Raw genomic sequence first — 25237 nt, forward strand, 5'->3', positions numbered from 1 at the left:
CTTTATGGTTATATGGACGTTGGGGCTGGGATCGGAGCTGGGTAATGCTGCTTGGCTTAGTGTGTCCTGCAGCAGGTATGGTAACCGATGTTCAACACGTACGCAACTGGTCCACGTCCGCTCATCCGGGTCCGTTGTGTTGGCATTCCTAATAGTCCGGCATCCAAACAGTTGCATCTTCTCCAGCGGAAGTTGGGAAGGGGGGAGAGGGCAGCAGCGATGTGGCTAGCCGTTTTCCCCACTGACAGCTGATGTGCAGCACTCACTTGTTAGCGTCGTAATGCTCCTGTTTTCGGAAAGTACGCACCTCCTTGGATAATTCGGCAAGTTTTGCTAATGCTGCCTTCGAAATCCAATCGAGCATTCCTCGAGTGACCTCTGTTGTGCTTCAATCAACTATGCAACTCCTTCCTCTTAACCCTTCACTGCACTTAGCCAAATCGGTCTAGGAATTATGGTAAATAAATTAACATTAGAATAATGATACACATATAAGACATTTTAGCTCTCCAATTTTTTTAAAAGGAGTTTCATAAAACATGATTTTGTAAATCGTAATATACCTTGATTAAAATAAGCTGAGAAAGACTTAAATGCCCACTTTGGTTGATAAAGCCCAATTTGTAAAATTGTTTTACACTAATTACCAATTTGGGCAATAATATTCGTTGAGTGTAGAGCGCCCGCAGTGCAGCAAACATTTTTCGCCTATGAAAACGTTGTCGCATATTAACGTAATTAGTTCGTGGGCCCCATAGAACTTTGGCCTGGTTGACTGCAACTGCTGACCCAACCACCTGCCACCCCCATCCCATCCAACACGCTGCACACTCCCTTATGTGTTTGCGGTGCTTGGGAATTGTGGCCGGAATTATGATGTCCAGGACCCTGGCCATTAAGCCCTGCCCGTTGAGCAGCCGTTGCGTGCGTGTTTTACATACGAATATGGCCAGCACCAAATGGCCAGCACAGTGCAATGCTGCTGAAGTACAGTGCAGTACAGTGCGGGCCATGGCTGTTAATTGAAACGTGATTGTGTTGCAGGTTTGGATTGCGTTGCCAGTATTTATGTGGGGTGAGGGGGATATTTCTGCGAAGGGATACTGGGCACTGGTTGGCTTAGCCGAAGCCGCTTCCTTTTTTGACACTTGCCATTGCAATTGTCATGTGCCTGAGTGCAACGAAAATAGTTGCGCATTTAAATTTTGCAGCAATATAATTTAGTTTATGCTTTTGGGCTTTGGGGAATTGAATTTGCACGCATGCACAATTGAATTTGAATGCAAAGTGGCTTCGATATCGAATGCATTATTAATTTACCACATACGCACACAGAGACGCAGACACGGAGACAAAGGCAGCAACTCACGCACAACCAGATGTCCTTTGGCTGGCATCCTTGGTCGAAACACCCCCCACTTCACCAACACAACCCCATTCATCGGAAATATGTATTGGTTTTTCACTTTCGCAAAAACTCCCGTCATTGATACTCGTCCTGCTGCTGCCGATGATGATGATGATACTGGGGCATGCAGGAAACTGCCGATGTAACCGAGAAAGAGAATATTAAATGTGCATTTAATGTGATTAAGCCGGGGTCTTAGGGCCTTAGGTCTCCGACATCCAAGGGTCTGCCACTGCATTTCCAATTTCTTATCGGTCCCTGCACTTGTGGTTTCCTAATTAGAACTGAGCTTAGCTGGGGTTTGGGGTCATACGATTATCAGGAATCACACAGAAGTCCAGGCATAGACTCTAATAGAATTGTACGCATTAACGTTTTAATCATAGGTGTGGTTGGGCCCTAATGCACCAGATTGGATAGGTGTTGATGTACTTATCGTTTAAAGAACTCGTAAAATATAATAATAAGTATGATAGAAGAAATAAGGAAATTGGAAAAGTGTTTAATAGCAGCATTTTCCGCAAAAAATATATGTACCTTAGTTCATTCATTCTCTAGTTCTGATACATTCCATTAAAACTTACGCAAGATAAATTTAATAGTCACTTAATCAATTACTTTCAGCGAACAATGAGGATATTTCGTATTCAAAGACCATGAAATCGATAACTTAAGTACAACGCAGAAATACAACACGGCTGTGCTTTTCCGGCGGAAACCCCAAATAGATTGAACACCCTTTTCCCTGTCCAAGGAGCACGTCACGGAATTGAGGTTATGTCATTTGTTTAGTTTGTTGCCTCAATTATTTAGCAGCAAAGGAGACCGAAAGCAACCGAATCGAGGCCTATTGAGAGACAGGACACTCGATTTGCAGGCACGTGTGTGCGAATGTCCTTGCGGTGTTTATGCAATTACATAAATCCTGTGTGACAATTTCGATTTGGATTTTCTTTTATTCAAATTATGCCTTCAAGTCCATCAGGGGCCAGCACTGTTCAGCTCGGTTATAAAATATTTATTGCCTGCAAATAAATCCCACACACTGACACGAGCAGACGTCGTTATGGTAATTAATTTCAATCCAACACGAGACCTGGCATTTCTGATTTAGCATTTAGCATTTAGCAATTCGGATTTTCCACTCTTAATTTTTCCCCTATGCTGCTTGCTAATTGATAGGTCAAGATGTGTGGAAGGAAAGTAGAGGCTGTGTGATCGAGAGACATGTCAAATTCTTAGGAATCTTTCCCTTATTCAACCGCAACAAAATCAATTGCCTGTCCAGGGGCTGGCCAATATTTAAACTGCTGCTGCTACTGCTGCTTCTGCTGGGCTTTCAAGCTCATGCAAAATTTAATTTTAATTTCGAGTCGGCAAATGTTGCAAAAGTGAGAACAAGCCAATTTCCTTTCACAGCAGTCTGGGTATACACAATTTAAACACTTGACTGCATTGCGGCTACGACTTGGGCTTAAATGCTGCCAAAAGTCAAACACTGGCCAAGAGAATCGTTCAAGTTTTCTGCCTCCCCTCGATTTCCTTCCACTAGTCTCGAAAACACTAGTGTGTTTCTGCCAATTGACATGCAGACCTGGCTGGCAGCCGTAAATCGGCATAAATAATTCATTATTGCCGCCTCGTTGCGCATAAATCAAGTCTTTGGCCAGGGCCCACACACAAGCGTCGGCTATGCGATACCAGCTCTAAACGCATTTAAAGAGCCGAAAATATGTAAGACACCCAAAAAAAATGAAAAACAAAAAATGTACTTGGAGATGCCGGGGATCGAACCCGGGGCCTCTCACATGCAAAGCGAGCGCTCTACCACTGAGCTACATCCCCCATGCGAAACTGCTCGACCAAAATGCGTTTTGCATTGGGGGAAGGGTAGTCGATTTAAAACCTAGATTGCAGGACGAAAAGGACATAGTGAGATGGATAAGAGCACATATTTTTTAAACAAAAGTATAAGAACGCGTATAGATTTTAAAAATAATTTAATTTAATTGGGTTATATTCTATATATTGCAAAAAATAAAAGAAATTAAATAAAATCTAAAAACGCAACTGCATTAACTGCAATATAATTGCATTTATGCCAAAGCGAAACATTAACACATTAATAACGCTGTCAGCATTTCATTTGGGTTTGCTTACCCACCACCATTCGGTTGCTTCGTATGGGCGTTTGGCTCGGTTGTTGTTCAACGGGGATGTAGCTCAGTGGTAGAGCGCTCGCTTTGCATGTGAGAGGCCCCGGGTTCAATCCCCGGCATCTCCAAGTACAATTTTTTGTTTTTCATTTTTTCGTGTTTTATTTACTTCCATATAAGCAAGCACCGATCGCGATGATGATGCTATTTTGCGGATTTGTCTCGTCCGAGTTTGCGGACGGCCATGCCGGTCATGATTCCGATTCTGAGATCACAAAACCAAAAAAAAATCGATTCGCTTCTTCGTAAAATCGATAAAGTGATCCATGTACCAACCAGGCGATCAGCAACGAACAGCAAGCGTCGTACCGCTCACACATTTCCAACGCGCCCGCATGATCGTTTCAAAACTGTACAGTGCACTGCTTGTGTGAGTGCGAAGGCAAGAGTTGAAGCGAGATGGTAGTATGCAAAGAACCGTGACAAGGCAAATACATATGTACGTACATATAAGCAGCTAATGTGTGTGTAATTTTATTTTTATTTGCACAGCAGTGTGCGTGTTTCGTTCGAAAGTTAAATTGAATCGGTTCCGTTGGCTTTCTGACTTTTTCTGGCCGCCTGGTCGGTTGCTTAAGAAGATTGAACGATTTTTGCACGGTTTGAGTTTTGAAAGTTCATTTGAGTTTTCTGTTTGGGGACAAGTTATTTTAATGGCGGTGAATTTTTGTACCAGGATTTCGACTAAAACTTAGATTGATTTTTATAATTTTATTAGAATTTCGCTTAAAGTGGTTTTTTCTTTCATTAGGTTTTCAACCCCATTGGAAATGCAATTTAAATCATTTATTACGAAAACCCCCTGTAGGATTAAAGAAAACTTTTTTATTGCAGGTGCCCGAAAAGTTTTTGGCAAATCTCAGCCTTCGCAGCTCTGCATTTGCACCTTCTTTTTCATTTCTTTGTTTTTGTTGATTTCGTTTTTTTGTGCATATAAATTTGTTGCCTAATCCAACGACGTTTTCCCAGGGAGTTGCATTTGCTATAAATATTCATGCAAATCGGCAGGGAGCTAAGAAAGTGCCACCCACCACCAACCTCTAGAGATAAACAGGTGAATCGGCAAACAGAGCAGGTGGCGCCCTTCGTTCGGCCTTAATTAAATGTAAAGGCGATGCGCTTTAAATGCAATTGCCCTGCTCGCTAAGTGGGAACTTATTTGCAATTTCATAATTGCCAGTACTAGTTCTATCTGCACGACTGGCCGCCCTTGCCGTTCCAAGAGTTTGTTGGTCCAACTTTTTCAAAAACTAATTAAATCGATAAGGGCAACCGAGTAGAGCAGCGAAATGTCGCCGCGGAGTCCCCAAAAACGCGAGCATGACACTGAAAGAAAATAATTCATCATTACTTTCCATCCTAAAAGAACAGAACGGGATTCTGAACTATAAAAATTGATATTTTTTGTATAGATAACTACATTTTTTCTTAAATGGATGTTATGTTATAATCAATCATCCCAAATTTTATTTGTAGTGGAATGTGCCGCTGGAACTTTGACTATTCCATTGCGATGTTTATCCAAAGATCTGCCCAAATTTGCATTAGCACACGGCTTTTGTTTGTCTCCCACACGTGAAGTGAAAAGAGTGGGCAAGGGGCGATGAAAGTCAATTTACTTGAATGCCCCAAGCGGAAATTAAATAAATTCTATGAGCACACGTCAGGTGCGCCAGGCCGAAAATGACAGTTGTCAGCTGTCAAAGCAGGGCCAGTAGTACAGTTGACCACATATATCCATAAACGTCAGCTCAAGGACTAATATCACTCAATAACAGCGATTCTCATTGCTTGGTATTTACCAATGTTCCATTACATTTCATAGATTTCGTTTAGAACTGGCTTCTTTCTTGCAACGAACGACAAAAACAATTGGAATTGCAGCCCAGTGCCTTCTCGTTCATCCCTCTGATTGATTTCCATACAGGTAAGGCAGTGGCTTGGAAACATCGTTGGACACTGCTGATAAGAGGACAAACAATGGGATTTAAAGGGCTCAAAAGCGAAGACAACGAAGTGATGGGTTTACGGAAATAATGAGCTGGGAAACAAAGTTATCATAGACCATAAAGTGGTGTAATTTCGAGGAGGGTAAAAAAAATAATATCAAATAAATTGAAAATATTCGAAGTTTCAGTTGACTATTTAACCCGCCAAAAATGTCTCGCCTTCGAACTCCCTTGAAACCCACCACAGTGATCTGCGCTCTTTTCGACACTCTTTTCCACCACGCGGGCCCAAAAGTATGCAACACAATACACAGAACGATCGGGGCTTACTTCGGTTCTCACCTGCGCGGACGCTTCAGCAACCAAAATCAGTTACGATTTGCCCGCGAAAGCGTTAACAACGTTTCAACGGATCTTCAGCGTGCGATAATATTACATACGTAGAAATAATATCAGGAAGGCAGCAGCAACAGCAGCAACAACAACGCGAGTAGCCCTCTCTCTGCGCCTCTTTCGCCTGTCAACAGTTATTTTAGCCGATTGTTTTGTGTGACTTTTTCGTGTGCTGTTCGCTTTCGTTTCGTTGGCTGTTCGGCAACTCCTTCATTTCATTAAAAATAGTAAGGCCTTGTAACAACAACAACAACAACAACAACAAGAAAGACAACGTGTTTATGTGTGTGTATGTGACAGCGTTTGCATACGGAAAAGAGTTGAGAGTGCAACAATAATAACTGCAACAAAAACAGAAAACCCAAAATCAACAGCAACATTTGAAAGGGAATCGTTTCTACTTGTTTGTTTAAGCGGTAAGTCGAGAAATGAAATTTGCAGCCTTGAGACAGTTTTAGAGCCACTGAACTTGAGCGAAATGCGAGCAGAATATCAATTGATCCATTGGAATTACTACGGACAAACGTAACAAAACAACGTGCTAAACATAAATGTGCAAAAATAATTATAAAATCGCGTTGAATCACTTGCCATGATTTAACCAAGTTAATAAAAGTCCATTTGATTTGCTGGCCATCGCAATTGAAAGCCATAAAAACTGTATTTTCAATAACTGAAATTTAATAAACAATTTACACACGCAAAGCGCTTTGGGTGGGAAAGAGAGGACGATTTGGTGGCGGTGGCGAGAGGGAAGAGAAGCTGCAATCAGCCTTAACGATTACACTTGAAAAAATTTTTATAATCGGATTTTCAGTTTAAATTGAACAACAAGGATTTGATGGAGCAAGTTAAGGTCTTTTAAACTGAATCCCAATTGAGTACATATGTAGCTATAAGTATATCTCAAAGATACTGATAAGGGGATTATTTGCATTTGAAATGATAAACCCGCCGCCAACAATAACTTTTTGCTCTCTGCATTCAAGCTGAATCAATAAACTAAATAAGCCAAATTAAAATGGGCTTTTATTGCGTACCGCTAAATGTGTTGCCCTGTTAACTGTGTTTTGGCTGCACTAACCGTCGCACCGCCCGCCTTACATAATAATTGTTTTGATTTATATTGCCCCCTCTCGCTCGCACGCTCTCGCCCCCTCTCTTTTGGGCGCATTGCATAAGCCGTTTGCGTTTGCAAATGCGACATGCATGCGATTTTGTCTCTTTCTCGTCGCCTATCGCTTGGCAGCCTCTCTTTCTAATGCTATTCATAAATCGCTTTTAAGTTCGGCAGGTTTTCCTCCCACTTCTACTTCTTCTTATTTACGGCAGCAGACACTCCCCACCTGCAATTCACCTGAAAAAGCACCGAAATCCCCAAACCCCCAAGTGACAACTCTGGTATTCCAGCTATGCCTCAAAGCAGGTTTCTTTAATGGTTTTTTTTTTCTAGTCTTTTTCTGTGTTTTTGTTTAGACTTTGCTTTTATTTTAGTTTCGAGTCGCTGGTTGTTGTTGCACTAATTCACCGGTTTACTTCTTCTGATTTGCTGGTTGTGCATTTTTGTCGCGTGTATTTCTGGTTTTTTTCATAGCTTTTTTTCCCCCTCCTTTTTTGTGGGTTTTTCTGTGGCACTTGCCACGATTAAGATCCAATCTTCGGCGTTCTGCGCTTGTCACTAGCTATGCTAATTCGATTAAATCGGTATTTAGCGATCGGGTTTTGCATTTATCGCGGCCACAGCCCGACGATTTTTGACACATTTCGCGGATGGAAAGATCTGTGCAAGATCAATGAATATGCCAGAAATACAACCAGTTATTGAGAATTGGCCTAGAGATTGTGGAATTCGGCATAATGACAATGTTTAGTTTCAAATTGTTATTAAAATCTATTCTAATGGAGATTTCTACGAAAGCAATAAGTAAATCTTGTTTCAGAAATTCCTGGAAGTAATTGACCTTCAAACTTTGGTGCGAATAAGTCTGATCGTGAGATATAAAACAAAACACTTTTATGCAGAATTTCCCTATAAAAAATGTTATTAATTAGCCAAAGCAAACTATCTGCTTTCCCAAAGAGCTAGAGTTCAATATATCATTTGTATTTCTCACAGCAAACAGCTGATTGTGAAGGCCAAAAGTGATCGTGATTGCTATGATCGCATTTTCGAATTCGTAGCCTTGAATTCTGAATGAAATTCGAAGCGAAAATAAACAATGATAACCGTTGAGCTTCCATAGAATTTGCAAATCCTAAACCTATTTATCATATTTGGGCGAAAATGTAGTAGTGACTCATGAGGTTCCCACATCCACTCATTTGCATTTTGAATGGCATGCGAAAATCTTCACAATTGCAGCGTCTCTGCACAATGGATATTACCTGAATATAGTAACTGAATCTAGTACCTGAATATACAGTTTTCAGCTTTTGCAAACATTTCTTAAAGGTATTAAGTGATTGTGTTAGCAAGCAACAATTTGCGCATTGTTTGTGCATTATTATTGTTTCTACTTAAGCTGCCGATCATCATTTTTTTTAAACGTTAATTTATAATATTCCCAAGGTCTTCGCTTTACGGGTAACAAAAAAAAACACACATTCGACGCAGTTGAGATTCAAGATTATTATATAAAAAGGCAAAGCTGCAAGTTAATATATCAAAATCAAAGCTTAGAAATTTTACTTTTCGCTTTTGATAAACTTTCGAATGAAAAAGAAGACACGAAAAATAATGGTATAAATTATACAAAATATGTGCCTTATTAAATGGATGGGGCGAACAAACGAAAACGAAAGCCCCAATCCCGGTCGGAGTTTGGCTCCGAGTCTGGGATCTCCGACAGAAATGCTTTACTTTCCTACTCCCTTTTTTTTTTTATTTTGTTTGGCTGCTCGGACAAAAGACCCAAACGAGATTCAACAGCCGAAGAAACGCCTAAAACAGCAGCATCAGCAACGAAACAAGTACCAAGCCAAAGATATTTCAAAAGGCCAGCACAAAGCAGCCAGCAGAGAGAAGACCAGACCTCGAGCAAACCCAAAAAACAGGTTCTAGAATCAATTTTTATTTTCTCAAGCTCAACCAAAAAATAACTACAGAAACAGAATAAAACGAAATTCAAGTCGCAACAGGAAAGGAAGTTGGGAATTCGATTAACCGAAATTTTAATGCTCTAAAAGGGAGAGAAGGGCTACGTTTATTAAAACCATTTATTAACGATTAACTTAAGTAATCAAGTACTATCATTATGGAAAGCTTAGTTCTTTTAAATCCTTAACTCTTAAATGTTTTACTTAAAAAATAAAGGAACAAGAGTGATTACTTAAGTTTTCTGTATGTAGAACTGAACTATTAAAATAAAACACCCTTCCTTAAGGATATAACTAATTAATAAATTAATTATTTTAACTAATTAATAAATTTAATTTCACTACCTACTACATGTGGCTCTTTTGAAAGAGTATCTCGAAAATATTCGCCGGCTGAACGCACGAAAAATATTTGAGGCAGCCGCAGCATCAAAATGAATTTGGTTAGGACCAGGTTTCTACAGATACACAGAGATACAGCTTCTAAGTGGCTCTGCCTCCCTCCGGTGCCCCTTTCCGCAAAGCATCCCCCTCACTCAGGGCGATCTTAAACCTTATTTTTTATTATTTGATTTTTTTCTGCTTGCTAAAAAGTTTTCTGTACGCGGGCCGCAGTGTCGTCAGCCCGTCAGCCGTTGTATATTTTGTATCTGTATCTGGCGAGTTCGCTGGTGTGCGGTGCCACATGCACACGTTCTGTGAGATACATTGCGCCTAGAATTTTTCAGCCAAGTTTTATGAGCGTTTTTGCTTTCGCGAGGCAGCAGCGACGAAAACAAGTCGGTTACCACCACACTACACACACGGTTTACAACCGAAAACAATTTGTTGCATCTGCAAGATTGCTGGGGCAGCGTTTTAATTCTCATTTTTTTTTATTGACTTTTCCTCTTGTCGTGGCGAATTCTATAATTTTACACGTAATTTCCCCAGCCGGCTGTTTTACGTAGTTTATTTTGTTTTTGGCGACTCCGCAAATTGCTTATTAAAGTTTTGATTGATTGCTGAGTACGCCCAGAGAGATCCGTTGTACGTTAACTTGAAACGCTAAGAAAATGATATATGTATGTACGCCTTGGGTTTGGTCTCCTCTTGGGGTTTTCTCTTTTCCCATCGCATTTTTTCTGGTTAATGAAATGTGCGAAGTGTAATTGCAAGATTCACTTTTTTTTGCCAACGAGTTTTAATTTATTACAGAGCAGGGTTGTTGTTACCGATACGGAAAAGGGCAGACGGTTAAGGATTATTGCTAGTTATTAGTTATGGTTCTCCTAACTGTTTTGCTAAGTAACAAAAAAAAACAAATAAATCTATTCCCTTGCTGACCCCATTTTTCATGTGACACAGGATTTACCTTGAGCAAATAAATATTTTAATGTACTTTACTTGTCATGGGTGCGGTTTGATTAGCAAGAGAAGTGTGTACAGCAAAGTATCTTCTTTTTTTCTCACCTGTCTCCGTGTGCAGGTGTTTCAATCGCAAAGTTGGCGTCTGTATCTCGACTTAAGGTTCGAGTTTCTAAGCGAGGCTGGCCCCACAGGTCACATTCAGTCAGATTTACATTCACATTGCAGCATTCGCCAGTGTCATTGAATAATATAGAAAAGCGCAGTTTGTAGAGTTGAAGACAACTCGAGAGCATTGAGTTCATTTAGCTAGCATTAAACATATTTCAACTAAATAAAGATACAACTGATGTTTTCAAGTATTTAGCCACAGAGCTGTACAAAACTTGTAAATTCCACTAGTTGAGATTCCCAAGAACTACCGCAGTGTGCTCCACGGGTATTTACCTAACCAGTTTTCCCCCATCGCGTGACAACCCTCCGATTTTGTCTAATACACCCTCAATACCTTAGTCAGAGGTATGCAAAGAGTAAATAATCATAACCAGTTTTGCAGAGTTTCCCAGCTGTACTCGAGGTATTTGCTAACCATTCAGTCAGTTCAGTCGGAAGGCGCATCTTCTTCAATCTTCTCGCATCTGTAATCTGAGATCTTGTATCTTTGGCCAGAGGCTGCTAATGAATTTTTATGAATATCTATGCATTCATGGGTGGCAGTGTCACCACAATCGAACAATTGCTAGGTGCTAATCGCAGCCGAAAACAAGTGGGCTCTAATCACTTTGGCGTCATCTTACAAAAAAGGCCCCACATAATTAGCCATTCATATCAGTAGCAACAGCAGCAGTGGACAAGGGCAATGGGCCAGAAATTCCTTAATTAAAATCAAGTTGCGATAAGATAGTCGTCTCGAATCCATAGAATAAGAACAATATTTGATAACGTCAAACACGAAAATTAAAATGTGTCTTAAATTGTTAAGATAATGGTTGTGCAGTATAAAAGCCGAATGAAAATCAATTATAGATGTCCCGGCCTGAAGTTTGAATGGCTCAACATTGAAATGGATTTGTTATATCTCATAAATCGTCGATCACGATCCGAAGATAGTGAAAGTTCTTCCTGCTCTTGCGTTTCACTTTTCTATATGTTTTATTACTTACGTAAAAAAATCTCTGTTTGAGCACTCGAAGTAAACAGGCGAATGTCGTCAGCGTTTGTTTAATTTATTACGTAGCCTTTAACTTTTAGTCACTTTTATGGCTAACGATGAAATTATCATTGTTTCTGCGTTTGTTTGTTGCCTGGCAGTGAAATAATGTTAAAAGTTGATATTTTCAGCTTTGGAAATGGCTTGTGATGCATCATTTGAGCAATGTGGAAGGGCTTACATAATAATAATAGTTATATATAAACCGCCAGCTTGGATACTTGTTTATTTATGACTTGACTAATTGAGATTTAGGGGCATTTTAAGGGTGTTAGAAACAATTACCTCATTACTGCGTTTTAACGCCAGGAGGTGGACATTCGAAACACCTCTCAGAAATAGGTCTTAGAAAATAGAGCTGTATATCTAGCTGACATTTTGAAGCACCTTAAATTATTCGCAAAACAGCGAACGCTAGTTGCTGACGAGTGAATCGACAAACCCTACAATATCTGATTACAAATCCGTTCCCATGAATTGATATCTCGAATGACCCACTCCCCACAATTCCAGACATCTCGAATGACTCATTTATTTAGCACTGGCTATATGAATTCCTCACCTAAGCACAGATGATGATTTGCATTTCATTGTTGGGGAGGCGATAATCCCAAAATAAATCCACCGAATGGGGCGCTTGGTAATTTTATATTATCTTAGCTATTCGGCTGTTTTCCTTTCTATTTCCTGGCTTATCAGATCCTGAGTTTGCATATTTACCCAAGATATAATTAAATTCGCTGCGAATGTGCGAAAACCTAACAATACACTGAGCCTAATTAGAATTCACTTGGAAGAAAGCCGCCCAGAGCGAATGTTTCCGTTCGGAAAAAGCACTATGGCTCCATGGAAAAGGGGTTATAACGGATATTGGGGGCAAAAAAGGGGAGCTGTGGCTCGATCTAGAGAATCCCTAACCGAATCGAAATCAACTACCTGTAAGTGCCTAACGGCTAATTTGCTTTAATGATGAGAAACCGCTTAAGTAAACAAACAGCCAACAACAATGGCGACTGCCATGCGGGTTGTCACGGGGGGGCGGGGCTGTGGGCGGTGCTGGTGGGGAAATATGGGGGGTGGGGTATGGGGGCTTTGGCCAGCGGCGATTCCCCAAGCATTGTGAATGATAAAACCCAGCTAGTATATGTGTGTACTTCATGCTTGATTGCAAATTCAATTAAAGTTTGCGCAGTTCTCTAAGCTCGAGAAGCGGAGAATAGAGCCAGAGAAACTGGAGTGTTGGAAGGGGGAAGTGGGGGGAAGTACAAAAGACTGACAACGGGAAATCGCTTAGCAGAGCAAGAAAAAAAAATGGGTAAAAAACGATTTATGAACTTACGAAATTCCACAAAGTACAACTTTGCCATTAGACGACGTAATATTTCTACTAATATTTTCCTTAACAATCAAAATTGACCAATTGGCACACAAATCGTCTTGTAATTAGCGCAAAACCCCTGATTAATTTCAATTATTTTATAGCACCATCTTCAATTACATTTAATCGTCATTTTAATAATTATTGTGTTGCTTATTAGCCAGCATGTATTTGTTTCGTTTAATTTCCGTGCTATCAATTCAACGATTTCTTTGTTTGTTGCCTCCGATGTTTTGTGACGTTTTTCCAGCCGTCAGTTCCGCTTCCTAATTCAAATATTAATCGGCTGGTTGAGAGCCATAAACCTACATACATGCGAGTATAGGCAATTATTATTATTTTTATTATTATTTCGATCTCATCCCGTGCAACGAACACACACGCACCCATCCCCAGCCCAAATTGTCTTATTGTGGGTTCTGAATTGTTTTTTTTTGCGCCTCATTGTTTACCTTTGAATTGAATTAAAAATCGCTTACAATGGAAGCTGGCAACAATTGGCGGTGGGGAAGTCAAGGTCATCACACCCCTCCCCCTTGCCCTGCCCTCCCACAGCCCACAAACACGAGCTCATCTTGTACCAATAAATTGGGCTGCAAATGGGTGGAGAGAGGGGAGTGTGGAGCTAATGCCAACATTAATAAATCTTATGGCCAACGATGATTCAACTTTCGGGCAACAAAAAATCCACAACAAACCGTAAGAAAAAAAATAAAAATAAAAACAAAAACATAAATAACTATATAAATAGAAGGCAAACGAAATTTAAGCTGAGGCGGAACACAAAAATGCTTTTGTAATTTGCAATGCCTGCGAATGCGACTGGAGTTTATTCAGTTTATATACAGGTATTCAAAGTTCAGGGCTTCGAAGTGGGTTGCTTGCTGCATTCACTGGCTGAAAATTACAGGCAATTAATACCGGAGCGGTGATTTCAAGTGCTAATGCCGCGATGACGTGAAGCGATGTGTGTCCCATCAGTAATTAGCACGTTAGCAAATCTAAATCGAGTGCAACAAGTCGTCGGAAGTTTCGAAAACCCTTTTTTTGTTTTCGCAAAACATGGAGATACACGATAAGGATTAAATATACGAGAAACAAGATTATCTATTACTGAAATACTCAACTTATCTGGTTTTGAAATGAGTCGAAACTCGATTTATATGATTTATTTGGTTTTTGAAAAGGCGTACCGAAAATCGTAAGAAATTTATTATGATAACGTTTCAGACTGAAATGTACACGTATTTTTCAATATATTCCTTCGCATACGCGAAACCCATTTCCGAACTAAAGTTATTCACGTTTAATATTATGGATGATATTTAACGAAACATTTTTTCAGGAAAATCACGTTCCTTTTTGGAAAGTGTGTGTATGTGTGTTTGTGTGGGTGGGTGGGTTGTTTTGCGATAAGCGGGTAGTACTAAATCATTTTTGACCCATGAGCACATGCATGTGGAATTTCTATTTACCCGTTTGCCAGTTTCCCCAAACCAAAGTGGAACACTAACAAAAACAAGACCGAATCTTGAGCACGGCTATAAATGCTATTTGTCGAGCAATTACCCTTATGGCAAGTACTTGCCAGATATGCCCATCGAAACTAGTGTGCCCCGAAATGGAGGCCCAGTAACAACACGTACCTTTCGGCCGATCGGCCTTTGGATGGACCTTTCAGCCAGGGTCGATTTTTGGGGTCAGGTAATGTGGGTCAGCATATTGTCCAATGTCGGCCATTAAGGGAATACGCGATAAGCTGGCCAAAAAACTGAATGAACTGTAAGGTTTCTTATCTCTCGGTAGTCGGTGCTTGCCATAAACATACATATATGTGTATCTACTGGGCATTGCTCTAACCCTATAAAAAAAAAGAGAAAAACTTAGTACGATATGGCGACATTTCCATTCCAGACTCATGTATCGGTTGCCAAAGAACAATAGCTCATTATGAAATCTTGCATTTTATCAGCAAATGTTTCTGCGGCAATTGAGTTCCACAGACTGATTGGTGAACCAAATGGGATTGATCTTGCAAAGCATTTTCTGCTCCAGAACAAACAATTTTGAGTATTTTTGAATATAGTAGTATAGAGTATGATTTAAACAAAGCTTTCGAAACCAGTAAACCTGTATTATAAGTAACTATAAATAGTGTCATACTTAAATATTTATTTTCCTTACAGAAGTCAAGATGTCCACGCCCACTTCCCCGAAGACGCCCACACCACCCACTTTGCCACCGGGCGTGACCAAAACATGTCACATTGTGAAAAGGCCCGATTTCGATGGCTATGGTTTTAATTTGCACTCGGAGAAGGTGAAACCAGGACAGTTTATTGGCAAAGTAGATGCGGATTCTCCGGCAGAGGCAGCCGGCCTGAAGGAGGGCGATCGCATCCTGGAGGTCAACGGGGTGTCCATTGGCAGCGAGACCCACAAGCAGGTCGTGGCCAGGATCAAGGCCATTGCGAATGAGGTCCGCTTGCTGCTCATCGATGTGGATGGCAAGGCCTTGGAGGTGAAACCCGCATCTCCGCCAGCCGCTGCCTGCAATGGAAACGGTAGTGCCAGCCCGAATGGATACGAGGGCACCAAACAGGAGATGCCCGGAGCAAGTGCCAATATCAGTAGCATCAGTATGGTGAGCACCAAGCGATCCTCAAATGCCAGCAGCATTCAGAGCGGCAGCACCATGAATGCCTCCGATTTGGATGTGGTCGATAGGGGAATCCCGGCAGCCGCTGCTCCGGTGGCTACCAGCCCGCCTCCCGTTCAAAATGGCAGTAAACCCTCATCGCCGATAAATAATAACACTCTGATGAGCACACCGCCACCGCCTTCCGCTACCAAGGCTGGCATCAACAACAATGGCAGTGTTTATAACACCAATGGAAATGGTACAAATGGCATGACCACGCCCACTACACCACCCCCACCGACCAGTGGCTATAAGGCGGGCACTTTGCATTTACCAATGACGGCCGCCGAAATGCGCGCCAAGTTGGCATCCAAGAAGAAGTACGATCCCAAGAACGAGAGTGTGGACCTCAAGAAGAAGTTCGACATCATTCAGAAGCTCTGAGACGAAAAGGGTTGTCCAACCAACACACACAATACTACTTGTTATAATGTCAGGATGAGGAGCTAGAGCTGGTTTTGTCAGGCATACACCACACCACACAATATATACAATATGTTTAGCTATTAGTACGAAGAGTCACTTATTAACTAAGCAAGTTTTTAATTATTACCCCCTAAGAGAAAGAGCGACCAACGATGGTAGTGTAGGCGGATATGATGGAGCACCTACCCTTGGAATATCTATACATTGTACGACATACGCGTATTCTTCAAATTCAAATATAGCAAACTCCGATTGGCAATGTTGCCCTGGTTCATTGAACAACTTTCATTGAATATGTACTTAGTTTTGCTTGTATTTTTGTAAAGTAAATAAAGCAAAAATATAAAAGAAATACAACTGCAAATGTTTAACTATGGGAAGCTGAACAAACAAGAGGACAAGTACGACTGTGGAAATCGAGAAACTTATAAACTTTGGAAAATAAAGTATGTTTCCAGATAAAAGCAAAACACTCTTGAATGACAATGTAGTGTTTATTCTTTGAAATACTTAAAATTATGTCCTGTTACTCGAACTTATTAATAGTTAGTTTATACATTGCAGTAAAAATACGAAAAAGGGCTTCTTAAATTAACCAGGACAATAACATTTTATTGACTTTAAAACAGACCTCCGCGGATTGCGCTTATTACTTAAGATTGCAACTCCTGGCGCTTAAGGTTGCATAACGCCGCAGCCACCACGATCATTTCATCAAGATAGCCCAGTAATGATTTTTGCTTAATAGCCGAATTATCCAGCAGGCGGAATTCCCTTAAATAATCTATCATATCCCTCATTTGGGCTCTACAGGCCGGTTCTTGAGCGTTGAATGTGGGTAGTTGAATCGCTGGAGCCCGCTTGGAAGTCAGTGCTCCATCTACAACGGATAGGGATTGCTGGTTTGCTAGCTGCCCACCCAAACGCTGTGCCTCGAATTTGGTAAGTGATCGCTTTGGTTCCGCCGCCGCCTCATCCTCATCCGCTGAGTCCTGAGGATCTCCAAAGCCCGACCTGCGAGCACGGCGTACTGCTTTGCCTGGTTCCGCGCATAGTGTCAGGTAATCGGGAATGACATCCCGAAATCTGCTGGCCTCAAACAATTGAAGATCATCGCAACTGCCAGGAAAGGCGCTGGACACATAGCTGATAATGCCTGTAAAGCGAGAAAAATTTAAATAAACGCTCGCTGTTTAGGCTAAAAGTTACCATTTGTATTGATGCACAATATGAACTTATAGCTGCCGCTGCCCAATCCCAGATCTATCGGCACATCCGTTTCCACACACTCGATCAACGAGCGTACATGCAACAGGTTGGCTCGGTAGTTCAGTGGGGTATGCTTGAAGCGCTCGTTGTGATGCCGTGCATCTGGCCAACGGATCAGTGGACGGAGGTAACGGGCCAGCTTGATAAGCGTGCGCTTGAATGTGTCCTCGGCATCTGATTCGCTTAGCTCAAAGTGCTCGGCCAACAGGGCGAAGTGCTCGTTTTGTTTGAGTTTCCTTAGAGTCAAGCAACAGTCCATGTGGGTGACATTAGCATTGCGGCAGATATGACGTTTTAGTAGTGACAGGTGCTGTGGCGCAACACCCAAATGAAGCAGTGGCGCCTGATCCACCAAGCCAAGTGTCATATTTCTCATGCTCCTCTGCGGCTGGTGTTGCTCCCTCTGAATGAACACAGCTTGGCGCACGGCGGAGGAAACTCTGGCATCAGCTGCCACAGTTGGTGTGGACTGAGTAGAATTCCTGCTACTGCTCGGCGTGCTTGGTGTCCAAGACGCTGTTTGGGCAGGTCTTGTGGTTGCTTTGATGATTGTGTTGGGCGGCAGTGAATTGATGGCCACTCCCAGGCTTTGCGTGTCCTTCCTTGCCAGCATCTGGAGCTGATGGCCAGAGGAGCCACTTGGACTAGTCTGAACCACATACTTGGGTGTTTTGAGAACGGGATCTAGAATATAAGAACATTATATAAAAACCATTTCTTTATATTTCATATTTATGTTCAATTTTTTGTTACTCACATCCTACTGTACCTGTTCCCCCTGTTGTTGTTGTTGCTCCCGAAGCCGTGGATCCAGTTATCTTTCCTGTTGCTGCTCGCTTCATACTTGGCCTTATAATCGCTGGTATTTTGTTAAGAACTATACCTTCTGCATTAACTCTCACTGATGCCTTTCCCGACTCCAATTTTGTAAACGGTTTCTGGGCAGATAAGTACAAGTACTTTATTTATATTTATATTCATAACTCAAAATTGTGCTCAGCACATCATGTATTTCACAAACAGCTGGTCAAGCACCGTTTGACGATTGGGCAACGCCGAATTACAACAAAAAGATTGAGAGTATAGTTATACATTTGACAGGCTTTTGATTACCTTTGTGTTATCCTGGGAATCTAGTATTTTGGGGCTCAAGATCACTGCGGGCTGTGCGGCCACCACCATCGCACTCGAATTTCGAAATTTTGTAATTGTTAACGCCATTAAAGCGGTCTTTAAAACATATTTAATTCAAGAGCGAATTGAGTTACCCTGGTTTGGCCAAAACTAATTCTATAACTGAGCTGCCATATCGCCGGCAGACTTAACAGTGCACTGCTAACAGTCACTGTTAAAAGTACGCGCCAATTTTGAAAGCTCGCAAGCCAAAGCTTACAAAATTTAACCACAATTAGTGGATATTCGATGGGTAATTGCAATGTCTGATATTTCGAAATGCGGAGCAATTTGGCTACGCGCTACATTTACTGCCCCCGAAAATGAGGCCATTGCGCACTTGAAGTGCCGTTTTCCTTTGTTTTTGACTGTCTTTCGTGACTGTTACTATTGCGATTCAATTGCAAATAGAGCCGTTTAATGTGCACAGAGAAAAATCTGTACAAAGAACAATAACTAACAAGAGAACAAAAATGTAGATTTCAAATGTAACTGGTGTAACTACTTATTTCTTCAAAGTAAGCTACTTATTTTTTTTAAGTAAGCTTCAAAATCTGAAATGTTTTTCTAGCCGTGCAACCACCAATTTGTTGGCTATCTATGAATTTGTTTTTCATCTCAATCTTTTATGCCATTATGACAGCCCGCCTTAATTGCGAAAATGTTGCCAAGTTTTCAGCGAGTGTTGGCGAGTGCTTCCTGCAATTAATTTGGCAGTCCGATGACGCAACGGATCGCTCCTTGCATAATGAACTGGCCCCAAGAATACACAATCTGCACTGACAGTAAGTGGTAACTGGTTTTCATTCGCATTCATTTTCATTTTCCGCCACGAGCGTTACGTGTCTTTCGCATGGGGATTTGGCCATGGCTCGCTGGTTAATTTTCACTTTCACTTCCCCATCAGTGCACCCGAAAACCCATTAATTTACGCCAGCTGGTCGGTGTTTCTTTAGCTTATAATTTAAATAGAAATCGTAGGGTCTAACACGAAGATAAAAGTACTAACACATTTGGCTTAAAACTGATGCGGAAACCGTTTTCGCCGGCTTCCGCCAGATCTCAATGGGAGTAGCTAGTTAGTTTGTCCTCTGACTGCTACTCCCCGCTGGCTCTCCCTCTTCTGCTCTGGCTCCTCTTCTTCTTCATCATCGTCTTCTTCTCATCCTCCTCCTGGCCAAAGAACTCTGCGAGTTCTTTAGGCCTCTCATCGGCTACATTTCCTCCCGCTCGTGTCACCCGTTCAACGTCCAGCTCAACGTTGCTGCGTGGATGCATCTGAGAGATACAGATGGACTGGCTGTCAGTGTCACGCCTGCTGCTCCTCGTACTCCTCCCTGTTCGTCCTCCTTCGTCTTGTGCTCGCTTTCTGTGCGTCTGGCTCTGGATATCAGCGGGCGATCCCTAGTAGTGTCCGTGGCCGTGGCTGTGGTAGTCGTGATGGTCCTCGTGGTGGTGCTTGAAGATCGGCACCTCGACGTGGTACTTCTCCGGCACTGGAATCTCCTTGTGGATGGGCACCTTCACCTCTGTGTAGACGGGAATGGGCTTCTCGATGGGCACCTTGACCTCATAGGGCACGGGCTTCTCGACGGTGTAAGGAACCTTCTTCTCGACGGTGTAAGGCTGGGGCACGGGCACCTTCACATGGACTGGGTAGGGTTTCTCCACCTGGTTTGAAAATGGCGAGAAATGGTACGTTTAAACGGCTGTGGGTGATATTTGATGGAATTTTATGAAGCCTATGATGGTTTTATTAGGATGCTATGGATTTATTTTCGATTTATATGTTCTTAAGTGATCCGCACTCACCTCAACCTTGTAGGGCTTGTCGACGGGAACCTTGACCTCATAGGGCACCTTCTTCTCCACGACAACGGTGTACGGCTTCTCGACCTCCACATCGTAGGGCTTGGGCACTTCCACGTCGTATGGCTTCTCCACCTCGTATTTGACTTCATAGGGCACCTTCTTGATCACCTCGTATGGCTTGGGAACCGGGACCTCGACCTTAACCTCATGGGGCACCTTCTTGATCACTTCGTAGGGCTGGGGCACTGGGACCTTGACCTCATAGGGAATCTTCTTGATCACTTCGTAGGGCTGGGGCACGGGCACCTTAACCTCGTACGGCTTGTCGACTGGCACCTTAACCTCATAGGGGATCTTCTTGATCACCTCATAGGGTTTGGGCACATGGACGGGTACTTTCACGTACTCCTTGACATGGACCGGTACCTTCTTCTCAACGATGTAAGGCTGAGGCACATCCACTTTCACCTCGTAGGGGATCTATTGCAAAAGTTATGAAAGTTATGTTACATGGTTTCAGTGATCTCCTCAAGAAGTTTTTTTAAGATAAATGTTATAGGTCACGGGGTTAAGAATATTTGAATTCAAAATTACATCATAAATGCCTGACTTTGATGGTTAAGGACTCACCTTTTTCTCGACGGTATAGGGCACGTGCTTGGTGACCGTGTATGGGACGGGGATCTTCTTCTCGATGGTCACCGTCTTGATGTGCTCGTGGTGGGGCTGGTAGTGGTGGTAGTCGCCCAGGTGGAGTCCTCTCTTCTCCACCGTCTTGCCATCGCCTTCGGCCTTCTTATCCTCGACTGCTCCGCCACAGTGGGCCAATGCCACGCACACGGCGAGACAAGGAAGTACGAACTGCAATGGATATACGTGTGTTCAAGATACAGTCACAATTCACACTCAGATCACTGGGAATCACTAGATCCTCGCACACTATCCACAATCCATTACCATTCGCATTGTTGAGCTGCTGATTCGACGTCTCACGGGGGAACAATTACTCCACAATTCGCTGTGCTGCACGGGTAACGAGATCCAAGCTGGGACTGAATCGCTGAGCCGCTGCACTCAGCTTATATACACCGAAAAATTGGACTGTCTTGTCTTTCTATATCTCGCAACGCAAGTCGACGGTGCGGCGCATTCGCAACTCTTTTGCTGCCCGCTTGTTGTTGTTGTTGGGGATTTTGGCTTAGTAATGAAAAGTCAGTCGGGGGAACGGTGTTATATGAAAACTAGTTTCGGTTTCATTTTCCACCAGCCGTGGACTGGAGGGGATGGATGTACGCCACTGGAGGCACGACTCCTGCACTCGAGATATTACAACAAGGTAACCGGGTCGTTATCCTACAGACAATAGCTAGGAAGTGGAAATCAGTGGTTCACAGACCCACATCACAAATCGGCGGTGGCTTTGATTTGTTGGCCAAAAACCATAGCCAATTGGTGGAAGAGGCTTCCGTTTTCTTGCTGGTCCCACACCTGGACATATGATATATAGATTTGAGTGGCTGGGATTATGCAAATGCCTGCGGCTATTGACTTCAACTTTGTTGCAAACCCAACTCACCGAAATCCAATAGCCAAAACATAAGCCCAATGTGGTAAGTGGCGGAGACAATAAGAAGGTTAAATGTAGCACAATGCGTTTGGATATTCGATATATTTCACATATCTGTATTTCATATCGTCTTATAGAGCTTTATGGGGTCATCCACAGCATCTCAGCTTGGTGAGTGGGACCACAAAAGATATACACCGTAAAAAGTGTCGTCTCTTCAAACTTTGGAATCTTTTAGATATGCTAGGACCTTGAGTTCATTCAATGTTTTTCTCACTAACAATGAAGGAAGGAGTGATTTACCTAATCTCAAGAGAATTCGAATATTTTCTTAGCTTTGTAGTCTCTTACTATAATGTTTAGATGATTGGGATTTTAAAGGAATTATATTCATAAAGCAATATTAAATATTTAATCCCTAAATAGACTTGTAATATTTTTAAATTCAGCTCTATTTCGCATATTTTCCAGTGCATAGTGTGGTTCACATTTTGGCATCATTGGAGCAGCATTGGGTCAATGGATTTTCTAGTTGTATGGGCAAGGGGATGCATTAGTGGTCCGCAACGAAACCCCTGACACATGGCTGCCACAACTGGCAATTTGGTGGCTCCCGGGCCGATCGTGATTGCTGCCCACTTGTGCCGCCTGTAGGAGCCCACGGCGTGACTGAATATATAGATACATAGATACATATGTATGTATCTGCTGGATACCATCGTATCCCGTGGATGCATGTGCGACGTATTCGCGAGTGCGCATTATGTGATGTATGTCTGACTGGCTGCCTGGTTGCCTGGAATTTTGTGCAATCACTTGCAGTCATTAAATTGAAAACATACTTAGCTCCGCAGTCGGCTATTTTAAAATCCATCGTGTGGCAATAGCAACAATTCGACTAAACACAGCGACTTAAAACAAAAGCCAGGTATCTCTCATTTTCTTTTATTTTTCGCCAATCCAGCCTGGCTAAAGCCCGAAATCGAAAACCAAAAAAAAAAAAAAAAGAAAAACGACAGACGCGGAAGACAGGCCATAGCATTTACATGCCCATTCTATTTCATAATCAAATTTAGGCCCCGCTTTTTTTTGCCCGCTAATTGCCCATTGTCCAGTTTGCCCCCCACTTTAAAGCCCCCCCCCCCCCCCACTCTCCACCTGACAACTTTTGCACCATTTTGCTATTGCAATTCTTCGGTGCAATTAACGGCTCTTTCGGTCTGATTAACGGGTTTGCAGTGTCTGTCTCTCTCGCTCGCACACGCCGGATGCTCTCCCTGTCCCGCGCACTGCATTTGGTCAACGACCTTCACTTGATTTTTATTTTTTTTTTGGTTAAGTGGTGGTAATACTTCTCCCCTGCTCTTCTCTTCGCGCCACTCCCAAATCTTCAGAAATCTTCGCATCTTGTGGCGCACGTTCGCTTTATCTTTAAAAGAAGGGTAAGACAAGATGGCAACCTTGACCCAATCGTTATTCCATATCCATTCAATCATGGCTTCTCTTGTAACGCGGGGATTTTCTGACCGTTGGAGACTGTGCGTGTGGGGTGTGATTAGATTTGAAATTGCCATAATTGGACAGTCGGACAAGCCGACGAGCCGCCAATGTGAAAGTAAATCTCTTAATTCGATTGTTATGCAACTGCTTCCTTTAGCCCACATTAAACTGGTGCACTCGTATGTGAAGCTAATACAAATATATCGGAAATTAAAAATAGATATTTAGATGATAGTAGCCTAAATCAAGTATAAACGAATCTGGAAATTGGTAATTAAACCGGGTCCTTGAAGTAGTCCAACATTTAACTGGTTGTTTGACTTATATAACCATTTAAAGGCTTAATGGCAATTGTGTCAATTTGGGCATTAAAGCGGGAAATGCAAGAAACTTGATTGGCATTGCAGCAGAGCTAAATTCAGTTAATTCAGTCGAAAACCTATAAAAGTTAAGATTTCTAAAAACTATATTGAAAATGGCTTAAAAATCTTCGACTCCTTAAAAATATTCCTTGTGAGCGTAATTGTAAATGAAAACTTAAAATCGCAGCAATACTAATTTCAAAATATATATTTATTTTTTTATTCAAATATTTGTAAAAATTAACAGCGACAATCTTGCCAGATCAACTAATTTTGATCCGGCGCTGCCAACCCATGTTTAGTACGGTAATGTTATCAATGGAATGATTTTTATTTATGCTATGTGGCAGCACTGTTTATCGATATACTTAGAGACGGCACTTTATCCGCAAGTCATTTCAGCGTCAAGTCATCCGGCATTTGTTTGCGATTTTGTTAAGGAAATTAAAGAAAAGTAAGCCCTTTTCGAAGTGTTATTTGTCAATCAGCGTGCATAACACTCAACTCAATTACAGCCCACCATGTTTCTCACCCGTTCCGAGTACGACAGAGGCGTGAACACCTTCTCGCCGGAGGGCCGCCTCTTCCAAGTGGAATATGCCATTGAGGCCATCAAATTGGGCTCCACAGCAATTGGAATTTGCACGTCGGAGGGTACGTTCTTCGCTGGCATAAGTGCAGGCAGAGATCTAATGGTAAAATTTCATTACAGGAGTGGTTTTGGCAGTGGAGAAGCGCATCACTTCGCCGCTAATGGTACCCAGTACTGTGGAGAAGATCGTTGAGGTTGACAAGCACATTGGTTGCGCCACCTCCGGCTTGATGGCCGACGCCAGGACTCTGATCGAAAGGGCACGCGTGGAGTGCCAGAACCACTGGTTCGTCTACAACGAGCGCATGTCCATCGAGTCCTGCGCCCAGGCTGTGTCCACTTTGGCCATCCAGTTCGGTGATAGCGGCGACAGCGATGGTGCCGCCGCCATGAGTCGTCCCTTTGGCGTGGCCATTCTATTTGCCGGCATCGAGGCTGGACAGCCACAGTTGTGGCACATGGATCCCTCCGGCACTTTCGTGCGCTACGGAGCCAAGGCCATTGGTTCGGGTAGCGAAGGTGCTGAGCAGAATCTGCAGCAATCCTTTACTACCCAGATGAGTCTCAGTGAGGCTATCGAACTTTCGCTCAACACACTTAAACAGGTCATGGAGGAGAAACTGAACTCCACCAATGTGGAGGTGATGACCATGACCAAGGAAAAGGAGTTCTACATGTTCACCAAGGAGGAGGTGGAGGAGCACATTAAGAACATTGCGTAAGCGGCAGTGGTTTAAAATTGGTCTAACTTCAAATGTAATGTGAATAAAGAAAGGGATTCTAAATCGAACTAATATTAGAAGGTAATACTCGTTCTGATCAAGTTTATTTGGTTACA

At 42.3% G+C, this 25237-nt stretch overlaps 4 protein-coding genes and 2 non-coding genes across 8 annotated transcripts; 3 read left to right on the forward strand and 3 right to left on the reverse strand.

Moving 5' to 3' along the window:
- Positions 1-3181: 3181 nt before the first annotated feature.
- Positions 3182-3253, reverse strand: Trnaa-ugc. Its single transcript has one exon. It is a non-coding gene; the product is annotated as a tRNA-Ala (tRNA).
- Positions 3254-3620: 367 nt separating this feature from the next.
- Trnaa-ugc lies at positions 3621-3692 on the forward strand. Its single transcript has one exon. It is a non-coding gene; the product is annotated as a tRNA-Ala (tRNA).
- A 2246-nt stretch (positions 3693-5938) lies between these two features.
- On the forward strand, positions 5939-16357 carry LOC117136794 (Na(+)/H(+) exchange regulatory cofactor NHE-RF1). The gene is made up of 2 exons (XM_033297850.1): positions 5939-6382; positions 15184-16357. Exon 2 carries the CDS (start codon positions 15192-15194, stop codon positions 16080-16082), a length of 891 nt encoding a protein of 296 aa, XP_033153741.1. The 5' UTR covers positions 5939-6382; positions 15184-15191; the 3' UTR covers positions 16083-16357.
- Positions 16358-16599: 242 nt separating this feature from the next.
- On the reverse strand, positions 16600-18676 carry LOC117137438. 3 transcript variants are annotated; one of them, XM_033298874.1, is made up of 4 exons: positions 18507-18676; positions 18163-18331; positions 17334-18077; positions 16600-17280 (listed from the first exon to the last, which is right to left on the reverse strand). In XM_033298874.1, the coding sequence occupies exons 1-4, from the start codon at positions 18612-18614 to the stop codon at positions 16778-16780; spliced, it is 1524 nt and encodes a 507-aa protein (XP_033154765.1). In that variant the 5' UTR covers positions 18615-18676; the 3' UTR covers positions 16600-16777. The 3 variants fall into 3 exon arrangements, with proteins under 3 accessions (XP_033154765.1, XP_033154764.1, XP_033154766.1); XM_033298873.1 differs by having other exon boundaries at positions 18151-18331; XM_033298875.1 differs by lacking the exon at positions 18507-18676 and having other exon boundaries at positions 18151-18422.
- Positions 18677-19507: 831 nt separating this feature from the next.
- LOC117137838 (MAGE-like protein 2) lies at positions 19508-21446 on the reverse strand. Its single transcript, XM_033299530.1, has 4 exons — positions 21336-21446; positions 21009-21239; positions 20379-20858; positions 19508-20237 (listed from the first exon to the last, which is right to left on the reverse strand). Exons 1-4 carry the CDS (start codon positions 21342-21344, stop codon positions 19971-19973), a joined length of 987 nt encoding a protein of 328 aa, XP_033155421.1. The 5' UTR covers positions 21345-21446; the 3' UTR covers positions 19508-19970.
- Positions 21447-24157: 2711 nt separating this feature from the next.
- On the forward strand, positions 24158-25189 carry LOC117137890 (proteasome subunit alpha type-5). Its single transcript, XM_033299622.1, has 3 exons — positions 24158-24261; positions 24323-24461; positions 24520-25189. Exons 2-3 carry the CDS (start codon positions 24329-24331, stop codon positions 25119-25121), a joined length of 735 nt encoding a protein of 244 aa, XP_033155513.1. The 5' UTR covers positions 24158-24261; positions 24323-24328; the 3' UTR covers positions 25122-25189.
- Positions 25190-25237: the final 48 nt, after the last annotated feature.

This window comes from Drosophila mauritiana, chromosome 2R, assembly GCF_004382145.1.
Source record: "Drosophila mauritiana strain mau12 chromosome 2R, ASM438214v1, whole genome shotgun sequence".
Lineage (NCBI taxonomy): Eukaryota > Metazoa > Arthropoda > Insecta > Diptera > Drosophilidae > Drosophila > Drosophila mauritiana.

What these genes read in the sequence shown, in the direction of transcription:
- LOC117137838 (XM_033299530.1), bottom strand. An exon ending in CCTATACCGTCGAGAAAAAG is followed by an intron (nt 20,859 to 21,008) that starts GTGAGTCCTTAA and finishes CTTTTGCAATAG; the next exon opens with ATCCCCTACGAGGTGAAAGT. An exon ending in ACAAGCCCTACAAGGTTGAG is followed by an intron (nt 20,238 to 20,378) that starts GTGAGTGCGGAT and finishes TTTTCAAACCAG; the next exon opens with GTGGAGAAACCCTACCCAGT.
- LOC117137438 (XM_033298873.1), bottom strand. Translation starts at nt 18,614, where the DNA reads ATGGCGTTAACAATTACAAAATTTCGAAATTCGAGTGCGATGGTGGTG. An exon ending in ATTCCCAGGATAACACAAAG is followed by an intron (nt 18,332 to 18,506) that starts GTAATCAAAAGC and finishes TTATCTGCCCAG; the next exon opens with AAACCGTTTACAAAATTGGA. An exon ending in GGGAACAGGTACAGTAGGAT is followed by an intron (nt 18,078 to 18,150) that starts GTGAGTAACAAA and finishes CTTATATTCTAG; the next exon opens with ATCCCGTTCTCAAAACACCC.
- LOC117136794 (XM_033297850.1), top strand. Translation starts at nt 15,192, where the DNA reads ATGTCCACGCCCACTTCCCCGAAGACGCCCACACCACCCACTTTGCCA.
- LOC117137890 (XM_033299622.1), top strand. Translation starts at nt 24,329, where the DNA reads ATGTTTCTCACCCGTTCCGAGTACGACAGAGGCGTGAACACCTTCTCG. An exon ending in TGGAATTTGCACGTCGGAGG is followed by an intron (nt 24,462 to 24,519) that starts GTACGTTCTTCG and finishes ATTTCATTACAG; the next exon opens with GAGTGGTTTTGGCAGTGGAG.